This window comes from Mustela erminea, chromosome 1, assembly GCF_009829155.1.
Source record: "Mustela erminea isolate mMusErm1 chromosome 1, mMusErm1.Pri, whole genome shotgun sequence".
Taxonomy (NCBI): Eukaryota; Metazoa; Chordata; class Mammalia; order Carnivora; family Mustelidae; genus Mustela; species Mustela erminea.
Genome location: NC_045614.1, coordinates 3026068 through 3038497, shown reverse-complemented (window position 1 = coordinate 3038497; position 12430 = coordinate 3026068). Strand labels below are relative to the sequence as shown.

Below are 12430 nucleotides of genomic sequence, written 5' to 3'. Positions count from 1 at the left end.
AGTGCCAGCCAGCCCCAAAGAACCATCAGCAAGGCCTGGCCAGTGATTGACTTTTATTAGGAGGTGAGGTAGGGACGAGGGCCCGCCCTGGTGCCCCTCCCCCCCATCAGGAGTTAAGGCTCCAAGCAGCAAGTGAGACGAGGGTGGCGGTTGCAACAACCAAGGCCTGGGCGGCTGGGCAAGGGGCTTCCCCAAACTCAGCCGGGCTGGGCGGGCGCTCCCGTGGCCTAGGTGAGGCTGGTGTTGGAGCTGCTGGTGGCGCTGCCCCGCTTCTGCAAGCAGCGCACAGAGCTGGGGACCTGTAGGCCTGTGGTCACCTGGAAGCTGCCGCACCACACCTGGGGACCGGGGACCGGGGACCGGTGAGCCGCAGGGGCAGGCTCAGGCGCCGCAGAGCCGGCCCCGGCCCCACCCCTGCCCCCCGCCCCAGCCCCTGAACCGTTCTCACTGTGAAAGCGGGCAGCAGGGGCTGCGTGAACTTGGCCTTGAAGGTGTGCAGCAGCTGTTTGGTTCGGGCGTTGTAGAAGGACAGGAGGCCTGGGGCGGAGGGACAGCGACGGGGTTGGGGTGGGGGCGCAGGGAGAGGGGCTCGCGGCCGAGGGCGGGCGGGGAGAGGGGGCTCGGGGTCACCTTGGTGGAAGTCGCAGTGCACACCCAGGCATTCGGGCACGGGGGGCTCCAGCACCTTGGCCTTGTTGGCGTGCTTGGCGGTGAAGCTGACCTGCAGCCAGTTGTTGACGTGGAGGCACCAGGACGCGGCCGTCTTGCCCAGCTGCTCGAAGCGGCCCAGGCTGCGGTACGCCACCCCCACGCCGAACGCCTTGCTGTCCGGCTCATAGCGCACCTCCCAGTAATGCTCCCCGCCGTCGATCAGCGTGTCCCCTGCGTGGGGGGCGGTGGGCAGCGGGGGCCGGTGGAGTCGGGTACCAGAGGCCCTTCCACAAAGGGGTGGTCACCCAGGTACTCCCCAGGCCCCAGCGCTTCCCTGCAGATACTCCTCAGTTCCTAGCTATTCCTCCTGGGGAGTCTCCAGGCTGCATCCACTCCCTCTAGACAGTCAGAAAGCCCAGATACTCTCCAAGCCTCAACTAATCCTTTCAGATTCTCTGCAGACCCAAGCTACTCCTTTCAGATGCTTCCAGAAACTTCCTCCAGTTCCTCCTCATGTTCAGCTACTCCTCAGTCCTTCCAGTGACTAGATGATCCCCAGACCCTTGCTCCCGGCCAACTCCCCAGTACTTCCACAGGCCTCACGTCCTCCCGGAGTGCGAAGCTCCCTGGCACTCTGGGACACTCTCCTAACACGTTCCAGACTCCGCCCAGGCCCCCAGCTCCTGTCCATCTCCCAGCTCAGCTCCTCCACAGATGTGGGGCTTGTCCCCGCGTACGTTTCTTCCCGGGGCCTGCTCCTTCCCGACCTCAGCTACTCCCCCAACCACAACTAGGCGAGGCTTTCCCCTCTGAAGTCTCGGTCACCCCGCACACCGCCCCCCTCCGCCCCTTCCCCTGCTGCTTCCTCTAACCCCAGCTCTAGCCAAGAATGGCAACCATTCCTTCCAGCTACTTCGCAGATCTCAGGCACTCCACAAACCCCAGGACCCACGCCCCCCGCACCCCGGGCTGATCTCCAGGCCAGAGCCTACATAAGCTCTGCTCCCCACCCCCAGAAAGCCCACACCCCCCAATCCCCGCACTCCTCCGGCACCCCAAGCAACACATTATTGGAACCATTTCCAGAAAGCTTTGGGGGTGGCTACCTCAGTTTCCCCACCCAAAGGGGTTCTCTCCCACGACCCACCATCAGGGCCCTGCCCAGAGTGTCCCATCTGTCCTCCTGTCTCCGCCCCTCCTTACCCAGCACCGTGTAGGACTCGGCAGTGAAGCGGTCCCGACCCCCACGACCCGAAGGCATCCTCTTGGGGGACGGCACACCTCTGCGAGGGGCGGGGAGGGGAAGGCTCAGTTCGGGCCTCACTGCTCCCGAGGAGGGTCTCCCCGGCCCGCCCAGCCACCATGGTCTTCTCAGTCCTCCACGGGGTTTGGTTCTCTCACCCTGGGTCCTGCATATCGTGCCCTTCCTCGTGGGCAAAACCTTCCAGGTGTCAAAACCCAATTAAAAGCCTCTTCGCCCTTCATTTACTCTTGGGGCTCCCCTAGCTCCGTGTCCCTCCTTCCACCCCAGCCTCGATCATGCTGGACCTTGGGTGTCCGTGTCCAGCTCGCTGTCCTCCAGCAGACACTCGGGGAGGGCAGGAGGGGGCAGGCTACCTGGCTGGGGAGTTGACGGGAGATGCCGTCCGCCCCTTGCCATCTTTCTCGCGAGCCTTGATGTCCTGGACCTTCCCGCCCATGGCGTCCCACTCCACGGAGAGGTCCTCCACGCGCAGGTTCTGGTGAGATGTGGACGCATCCAGGCGGAACATGAACGCTGGGGCCGGGCAGACGCGGGAGTCACAGAGATGGGGAAACCCGGAGAGACACAGAGAGACAGAGAGACAGACAGTGACCAAGACAGACCGTGACAGGGACAGAGAACAGAAAAAGACAACGGCGACAGAGACAAAGACAGGAGAGGGTAACGGACGGACTCAGGGGCAGACAGACACAGACAGGACAGGCAGCAAGACACCAAGACAGACAGATGGGGAAGCGCGGAAGGGGCAGAGAGCGCAGCCAGGGGAGGGAAGGCTGAGAGCGTGTTGCCTAAAGGTCCCTTAGGTCTGAAGGCATTTCCAAATGGCTTGTGCTCTTTGCTTCTCTTGGGGATTAATCGCAGGAGAAGGGGCCGGGTCATACATAAGACAGTAGTTTAGGTGGACTGCAGAAGGACTGCCTATGAGGGCACACAAAGGTGTTGCTGCAGGAAAGTAAGATCAGGTTTCACGACGGATATCCCACCCCCTTCTCTAAGAGCCCTTATCTTTTTTTTTCCTTTCTTTTCTTTTCTTTTCTTTTTTTTTTTTTTAAGAAGAGAGAATGAGTGTGTGAGTGTTGAGGTGTGTGAGAGAGAGGGAAAGAGTATCAAAACCATACAGGCACAATGGGATCAACTGCAAAAGCAAAAAACGATAGCGGGTACATAGTAGACACTTGGACTGAGGAATCTACTGTGGACTACATGCTGAGCTTCCTGGCAGCCAGAGCAAAAAGGGCCACAGAACCCTGATTAGAAGATTATCACTATACACCAGAACCTGGGGCCCTGGGGTGAGGGGCTATGGAATCAAAGACAAGGTGGGGAGGGGCAGTCACCTGGTGTCTCCAGGGTCACTGGCTCGGAGAACTCGCCTGCCACGGCCTTATTACAGGCCTTCACACGAAAATTCATGTATTTCATGTCAAACTTGAGACCTAAGACAAAGAGAGAGATCTCAACATTGTGTGTGCTTTGAGCAACTGGTTATAGGTCCCTGCGGCCCCCAGTAATCCCACCACTCCTCGATCTAAGGACCACGTTGCAAAGGACATTTTATCCCTGAAAAACCCACCTTGCCCTCATTCACCTGCAGGGCTATGGGTGACTCAGCTCCGCCTCCAACCCAGACTGGCCAATCAGAATGCTTTAGGAAGCAGTAATAGCAATTGGTTCAGGAATAGCACATGACCCAAACTGGCCAATAAGAATCTTCCCTGGGGCGTTGGGCTGGTATTTTAGGGAGCAGAGTCACTGTCTTGTCCAGGGTGGCTGGGGGAGGCTCCTCTTGGGAAAATTTCTCAGTGCATTTGCAGGTCCCTTCAGAGTGCAGTCCCCAGATCCAACAAAGTGCAGGGAACAATGGTGAGCCAGTCATTTGCTGGAGCCCCTGGATCTAGCCATGCCGGGTTAAAAATTTCCCCTACTTCTAGGATATGTCCCACACTCCCATCCACCCTTTTTGTATTCATTTCTTCCAGTCTTAAAAAATAAAAAGCAACTACCTAGTTGTCTTTAGTTATGTTTCCCCTCAAACTAAACCTCTTTCGAGAGCTCTCTTCATCCCTACCCCTCTCTGCTGCCTCGCCCCCTCTCCCTCCTCTGGCTTGGTCCGTCCCCACCTTGTAGGATCTCCTGGCTGAACTTTCCTTCCCTCCTGGAACACTCTCTTTCCTTGGCAGCCAAGGCATTGTGTTGTCCTGGCTAGCCCCTCCATTTGTTCTCCCTAGGTCTCCTTTGTAGGCGCCTCCCTCCTTGACCCCCTTAAATGTCGGGGTGACTCAGTCTGGGGTCCTTACTCATCGCACTCTGCTCCCTGACCCCTCCCTGCCCTTCAAATACCATCCATCCACCACAACACCCACAGCCCAACCTGTAGCCCAAACCACATGTCCAGTTGCCTCCTGAGTGTTCCCCATGGGATGCCCATTCTCTGGCCATCCCAAACAGCACTCAGCAACCCCTGCTATTAAACCTCCCATAGCTCCCCTTGCCCTCCAGGTAAAGACCCCGTTCCTCCTCTCACTTCTCTAGTTAGGTGGCAAACATAACTAGTTCTAGACACAAAGTCTCAGTGCTCTGGCCTCTGAGTCCTCGATCTGGTTGTCCTTCTGCTTGGAAGGCCGTTCTCCAGCCACGCCCTGCTCTTTCTGCCACCGCCTCCAGGCGCCCAGGACTCTCTCCCCCCTTCTTGGATCCCCTTCTCTGAGAGTTCAGCGCTTGGCTCAGCGACACCGTCTACTGCCCCCGCCCCCACCCCGAGCAAAGATTACTGACCAGAAGGCTCAGTTTTAGAAACCTGGAACCCATCTGACTATGGTTGGTCTGGGCTCACAGCGGGCCTCGGTCTCCTGTCTTGCAAACCGACCATCATATTCCCCATCCTAAGCAGGGCTCACATGAGGATGGGATGAGCACAGGCATGTAAGTTACAAACACTAAACCAAAACCCTCTCGACTGTCCAAGCGATCGAGATGGCAGCTGGGGTTCATATAACCTCGTGGGTTAGTTAACTAGGTGAGTGTCTTCATCTGTACCCTCAGGACCACACACTTTTTGATGAATTCAACTTCCTGCCCAGGGGGATTCACTCGCTAGGAATTCTGTAGACTGCAAGAGGGTATGGTGAGGGGGCGATGCATCAGGAAGCCTGTGATACAGCAGCCCTCCGCCTTGATCCTGCTGGCAGTTATGGGAATTTGCACACGGGAGAAAACCGCATAGGGGAGAGATGACACACGCACACACGGATGATGGCGACTATATCACCAGGGAAATGTGGATTGACACCGTAGAACGTGCTCGTGTGGGTTCCTCGGTTTTGACCTTGAACTACGGTTACATGAGCGGCTATTAGGGGTGAAAACCAGGTTCTCCACACACTATTCAGCCTGAAAAAGGAAGGAAATCCTGATCTGCCCTACAACACAGCTGACCCCTGGGCACACCGTGCTCAGTGAAATAAGCCAGACACGAAAGAACAAATCCTGTTGGATTCTGCTCACATGAGGTACTTAAAGTAGTAAAAATCATGGGGACAGGAAGTAGGTGGTGGGAGCCAGGGGCTGGAGAGTCAATGTTCCGTGGGGACAGAATTTCAGTTTTGCAAGATGGAAAGTGCTGAAGACAGTATGATGGCTTTACAACGTCATGCATGTACTTACTACTACCGAATTGGACACTTAAAAAACAGTTAAGATGTAAATTTTACGTTATATGTATTTTGCCATAATAAAATATATATATATCGGAAAAAAGTGGCCTATGTTTATTTTGATTCCCACGCAAAGGACAGCCCCTCTTGCTGGCTGGTAGCTTTTCTTTCTTGCAATTAGCATGCTCATTATTAACCATGTATGCTAATTACAGATAAAGAACGGGCTGATTACAGCCCGAGAGCTATGGTGATAGTTATCTTGTCAGCAAGGCTCTCCCTGCCACCGAGGATTTCCCTTGGCTCAGGACGGCTTCTGAAACTCATTAGAGGTCCCTGATTTTACCTTCTTCAGACCCTCCCCTCCAGCCTGGGGGATTCCCCCATGTGTTCTGCTCTCTTGCACCTGCCAAGGAAATCCCCAAACGCTGGCAGGATGCCAGCCCCAGGAGAGGAGGGATTTTCGTCCGCTTCGCTTCCTAACGCAAGGGCAGCACCTGGTAGGCCACTGGCGCTCAGTTCGTGGAAATGAACGAATGCTGGGTCATAGCTGGGGAGGGAGGGGGTTGGAGAATGTCTTCTCCCTCTGGGCCTCAGTTCCCTCGTCTGTGAAATGCTGATGAGAAGCATGTCCGTTACACGTGGGTAAAACCTTTGACAAGCCCTCCGCGAACAGTGCGGGGCGAGCATCAATATCGGTTTCATTATAATTTCATTGTAATTACAACAGATCAGCCCATCCAGGCCCCCAGTTGAAAGCGGAAAAGGGATCCTGGAATTCCTGAGCCACTCCGGGATGGGGGGGTGTGCGGGGGTGTCAGCCGCAGCCCGGAGCTGCCCTTACCGGTCAGGGTGTACTCCGTCTGCCGGATGCCCTCGATGACCATCCAGGGCTGCTCCTCCTTGAGGCGGGGCGGGCCCTCGAAGTTGGTCCGCCGGTATTCCAGCACGTAGTGGTCAATCTTGCTGTCCTCATCCGGCATGCGCCACACCAATGTCACACAGTTGTCTGCCACCAGGGACTCGGCCAGGTCAATCACAGGAGCGCTGGGCACTGTCCAGGACAGAGGGAAGGCGGGATGGTGGAGGGGCCGGGGAGGCTCTTGGTCAGTGTAGGGGTGTGGCCTACATTGGACTCCACCCCCTAGTGGGTGGGACTTTTCAGGGCTCAGCCACTGAGGGCGGGCTTCCTTGTGGCTCCACCCAGAGGGGCAAGAGATCCTCAGGGCTCCACCCCCAGGGCCAGTGCCTCCAAGGTTCCAATCCCAGGCTTACTCCTGCCTTTCTCAGTGTACCACCTTTGCCCCGAAAGCCAGGCCCCGCGAAAGTTCCCTTCTCACCAGGCAGGAACTTGAGTGCCTGCAGCATCCTCCGCTCCTGCGCGAAGTCCACCATGAGGTGACTCATGTTGTCGCTGACCTTGGCCTTCAACGACAGCCGGAAGGCAGGGGCCATTGTCACCCTGCAGGGAAGAAGGTGGAGGCAGCCTGCTGGCAGGCATCTCAAGGGGGTCCAGGCCCGGTTCTCGGAAGTGTGTGGGAGACCCACTCCCCTTGTTCTGGTCCAGTGCTCTGGGCCCAGAGACCCTCACCTGGGCGTCCCCACCTTCACACCAGGGGCGGGGCACTGGGGTGGGAACCAGATCCCAGGATCTTACCCATCTTTGATTTGCTTGGCAGCCTAGAAAAAGCGACAGAATAAAATTCAAAGTTTTCTTGAGTGAATCAGGAAGCTGATACACAGACAGGAAGACGGAGGCCCAGGGTGGCAGCCACTAGCCAAAGTCCCCTATCACGGGGGTAGAAACACTTGGCCATGCCCCAAAGGGACGGGGGCAAAGACAGGCTCCTACCCCCACCCACCCCTCCCCAGTGCCTCGTGCCCATTTTATCCTGCTGGCCAACTTGGCAAATCACAACACAGGATGCCCAGTGAAATCTTCCTTTCTGATAAACAAAATGATTTTTTAGTGTAAATATGTCCCATTCATGTGCTAACACTGCATGGGACATATTATACTAAAAAACGATACATTGTTAGGGGCGCCTGGGTGGCTCAGTTGGTGGATCTTCCGACTCTTCGTTTCCGCTCAGGTCATGATCTCAGGGTTGTGTCCAGCCCCACGATGGGCTCCACGCTCAGTGTGGAGTCTGCTGGTCCCTCTCCCCCTCCGTTCCTCCCCCTGCCCTCTCTCCCTCTCTAAATAAATAAATAAAATCTTTTTAAAAATTTGCTAAATTTGAACTTCAGATGCACAATAAATTTTTTAGTATCAATATGTTCCACGCAACGTCTGGAAATACTTACACTCAACGTTTGCATGGGATCTGCTTACACTAAATGAATTATTCCTTGTTAAATCTAGAATTCAGATCAACCACAAATCATCTTTCGGCATAAGGATGCCCCATGGTCTCCTTGGGACATATGTACACTAAATGTTGTAGGGGTCATACTTACACTTAAAAAAAAAAAATCACTTGGGGTTGATCTGAAATGAAAAAATGTAACCGGGTATCCTGTATTTGAGGGCACATCCCTACCAGTCCGGCTCCTGAGGGGCCCACCTGAGGGAAGTCGTTGCCGTCCGTGGCCTGCAGGGTCTGGTTGGCAGTCTCCAGAAGCTCCTCTGAGCTCTCCAGGGCCCGAGTGCAGGCGGCCAGCTGGTTCTGGGAGTGGCATATCACGGAGGGAAGAGACACCTCACTGCATGGCATCAAACCCTTTGGGGCTCCCCAGTGCCTTTGGGATTCAGAGACCCTGGCCTTTCTCCAGCTCCACGCGGGGGAGGGTGGGGGGAAGGGAAATGCGGCATCCCTCCTGGTAGCACTCCAGAATCACCTGGGGATCCCTTTCTTTAACTGGGAATCTCTCTTTTTAAAACTCACATGTCCGGGCCACACCTGAGCCCTGGGGCCCCCAGTTCTCCTGGGATTGAGGATCTGATGTTAGGAAGTTGTCCAGGACGTTCTGAGGCAGCCCCAGTGCCTGGGTCTAGAGTCCAAGACCCCCGGAGCTGCGGGGTTGTGGCCGGGGTTGGGGTGGGGGGCAGCATTTTGCAAGAGGGGATGTTGCCAGATCTGGGGGACCCATGGGAAGGGCTGAGAAATTGGAGGTGCTGGGTGAGGCCTGGAGAGAGGGAGCAGCCAGACATGGGGGTGGGGCTCTGGTGACAGAGAAGCAGTGGGGGCAGGAGGTGGGAGAAACAGAGATCAAGGGGAGCAGGTGTGGGCGGGGACTGATGGGTCAAGGCCAGGGAGGGGGCTGGGAAGAGACCAAGAAAAAGAGGCGGTGAGGCCAATACCCCTGGGCTGTCTGGTTCTGGACACCGGAGACCCTTGGGGGTCTCTCCAAGACTCAGGGTGGGAAGACAAGCAGGTTTGGTGGCAGACACGGAAGCCATATGGGCTCTGCTGAGTCTGAGGGGTGCCGTGGGGAATCGGGCCTGGGGTGGGGTCTGGGGGGCCCCCACACACCTGCAGTTCATAGGTGCGGCTGGCGCGGTCCTGCTTTATCTTCATGAGCATGCCCTCCTTCAGCTCCTCCAGGAGGGAAAAGAGGGACTGGAACTCGGCCTCCAGGTCCTCCTGCACCTTGGTGGAGTTTGCCTTAGAGAGACGTTGCGGAGGTCAGCCGGCCCAGAGGTGGCCAAAGCCCATGCTCGGATGGGGAAACGGAGGCCTGGATACCGAAGCCAGGCCACGTGGGACGGGCAACAGCAGGAACAGGCCAACTCCTCCCGCTGCCTCCCCCCACCCTCCCTTCCACCGGCCTGGCCAAGAGGTCCCCACTACCTTCCATCCCTCCCCCTACAGGCGTCAGCCTCACCTCCACGTTCAGCAGCATCTGCTTGAGGGAGTAGATGAAGCTCTGAATCTCTTCATTCTTCACAGCCAGGGTAGTAATGATCTTCCGCAGGGCCTCCTGCCGCCACGGGAAGCACGCACACAGGCAGGGCTGGTAAGCCCCCCTCGGCCAGGCCGGGCTCCCCCACCAGGGGCTCCCCACCCTGCCTTCCTGGGGTCCAGGAGATGCGGGAGCCACTGTGCCAGTGAGCTCAGGCACCCGCCACGAGGCAGACCCTGGCAAAGCTCTGGCCGCGTGTTCCCTCCCCTAGCAGATGGGCACTGCAAGCAAGCCCGTTTTACAGCGCAGGAAACTGAGGCTCCAAAGGAGCCTCTGGGGAAGGGGCAGACCCTGGCCCTGAGCCAGCTCCGTCTCCGCACAAAGCCTTCAACCTCGTACCTATCCGAGGGCGGGGCATGGGGTGAGGGGCTCCGTGGGGAAAGAAAACCCCAGAGCAAAATCATGCCTGTAGAAAATGGGCTAACCTGGGGAAGGCGATACCTGGGGAACGGGGGTTAGCAAGAAGGAAAGAGGAACTTGGAGAACGGGGTGCCTGAGAGCCCAGGTAACCGGGCAGGGGGAGAACGAGGTCTGGGTGAGGGGACGCCTGGAGAGAAGGAAGCCGCGTGGGAGGATCCTGCTGGGGCCTGGAGCCCTGTCCCAGGCCTCGGAGGGGTCGCATTCCTGGGGATGCAGGGTCGGTGAGACCACCAGTGCTGAGCTAGAGGGGTGTGCACCCGGGCGGGGCGGGGCAGAGCCCGGACACCTGGTCCGCAGTCCGGATGGAAGGCGTGGGGGATGGGTCAAGGCTGGGGCCGGGATTCTGGGCGCCGGTGCCGGGCATGGAAGGGATCCCGTCTGGATCCCGGCCAAGATGAGGAGAGGTCGGGGTGACGGCTGGGGGGGGGGTGCTGCGTCCCGAATTAGGGGGCTAGATCCGGGCGGGGGTGGGGCCTCCGCCGCAAAGCAGCTGCGGGGGTTGGGGGGGCGCTGCGGCATCACCTGGTCCCCTCCCCCTTGTCCACCCCCACCGGGGGCCCCGCCCCGCCCCGCCCGGGTCCTACCCTCTGGTCCTCCATGGCTTCAGCCCAGGTCGTCCCCGGCCCGGCCCGCGGGCCCCTCTCGCTCTTCTAGTCCTCAAGCTGCCTTTGCCGCGACCACGAGCCAATGGCCCGCCGAGCCCTGCCCGCCGCCGCCGCCGCCGCCGCCGCGCCCCCCGTCAGCGCTCCATCACTGGCCGCAGTGCGCACGCGCGACCCCCGCGGCAGGCTGGGAAACGTAGTCCCGCGCTGTGCTCCCTGAGAGCCGGGACCCCCAGAGCCTGGGGCCTGCCAGGCGGCTTTGGTAGTGATGACTGAGCTGCGGAGAGCCGGGAGCTGGGAAGCAGGTTGCCTGCGTTCGACCGCCGGCCCTGCTGTGTGACCTCAAGCCCATCCCCAGTCCTCCTGATGCCCAAGCCTACCCACTCTTGCCCCCGTGCCATTTCGCGCCCGCTCCTCTAACCCGAACTCCATACACGCTCCCCACCGCCTCACCCACCCGACCCCTGTCATGAGCTCACACGCCTTGCATTCTCTCCTAGCATTTACATTTTGCCGGAGCAGATGTTCAGCCTCCAATGACTTCTTTCTCTCCCCAAGGCACAACTGAACTCCTGTACATCCCACAAAGCCCCAGGCTCTCATATCTCCTCCAGAAGCTTCTCTGTCTGACCAGAAGCCACAGGTCTCTGAATGTCTGTGTCGGGCTGGCTCTTCCCTGTCAGCCTGGGGTCAGATCTTTCCAGGATCTCCAGCATTGCCTCTCTGCAAACCGTGGCGGAAGGATGGAGTTTGAGAGGAAAGTCAGCTGGCGGGAGGAGGTGGCCTGGGCCGGGGAGGCTGGGAAGCTCTGTGTGTCTGCTGGGGCTGTGTGGGCAGAGTGTCAGGGCAGACAGAGGTCATCCTGTGGTTGGTAGGAACAACACTGTCCCAGAGCACGTGGGCCCTCTTCTTTTTGGGTGAGAAAAGAGGTCATCACGTGATTGCGGTGACACACTGAGGCCTGAAGTCACCTCCTCCCAGCCGCTGGGGGACTGATGGAGGGTTGGCGGAAATTCCAGGGCCTATGAGCCCCCTCGACTGGGCCCCCAAACTTCTCTGCAATCTGTGGGGACAGGGGAAGCCCCCATACCTGTTGTGGGACCTGAAGCCATCAGTGCAAATCTACTCTGAACCTTAAAGGAGGACGCTTTGGGGACCAAATACTGGAAGCCAGGATTCTGATCTTCAGTCCAAGCTCAGGACTCCGCTCCCCGCTCCCGGTCCCCACACCTGCATTCCCTAAACTCCCGATGTGCATCCCATTCCCAGCTCAGGTGTGTTTATTTATTTATTTATTATTTTTTAAAAGATTTTATTTATTGGGGCGCCTGGGTGGCTCAGCAGGTAAGTGTCTGCCTTCGGCTCAGGTCATGATCCCAGGGTGCTGCGGATCGAGCCCCGCATCGGGCTCTCTGCTCGGTGGGGAGCCTGCTTCCCCCCCTCTCTCTGCCTACTTGTGATCTCTCTGTGTCAAATAAAGAAATAACCTTAAAAAAAAAAAGGTTTTATTTATTTATTTATTTGACAGAGAGAGAGAGAGAGAGAGAGCGCACAAGCAGAGGGAGCAGCAGGCAGGGGGAGAGGGAGAAGCAGGGAGCCTGATGCGGGGCTCGATCCCAGCACCTGGGATCATGACCTGACGGGACGGCAGCCGCTTAACTGACCGAGCCTCGCGGGGGCCCTCAGGTGTGTTTGAATAGCATCTCCCGGAAAGATTTGCTCTCACTGGAATGCATTATCCCATTTACGTACACATACTGCCTTTCAGATTTAAAAAAAAAAAAAGCAAAAATGAAAAATCTTTAGGGAAACCCAGGCACCTGAGGAGAGGAAGTGGGGCTCTAAGCAGGTTTAGTTACTAGACCTCTGGCCTGGGTGTCACATCTGCATCCGTGACGGGGGTGGAGCTTGTGGCAGGAAGTCTGTCACTTAAG

The 12430-nt window shown here is 57.7% G+C and overlaps 1 protein-coding gene across 1 annotated transcript; it reads right to left on the bottom strand.

Annotated features, from left to right (window-relative positions):
* Window positions 1–38: 38 nt before the first annotated feature.
* On the bottom strand, window positions 39–10628 carry FSD1 (fibronectin type III and SPRY domain containing 1). The gene is made up of 13 exons (XM_032306739.1): window positions 10479–10628; window positions 9397–9492; window positions 9045–9176; window positions 8136–8237; window positions 7226–7248; window positions 6909–7030; window positions 6413–6622; window positions 3253–3351; window positions 2269–2428; window positions 1855–1934; window positions 631–882; window positions 449–537; window positions 39–338 (listed from the first exon to the last, which is right to left on the bottom strand). The coding sequence occupies exons 1-13, from the start codon at window positions 10491–10493 to the stop codon at window positions 228–230; spliced, it is 1491 nt and encodes a 496-aa protein (XP_032162630.1). The 5' UTR covers window positions 10494–10628; the 3' UTR covers window positions 39–227.
* Window positions 10629–12430: the final 1802 nt, after the last annotated feature.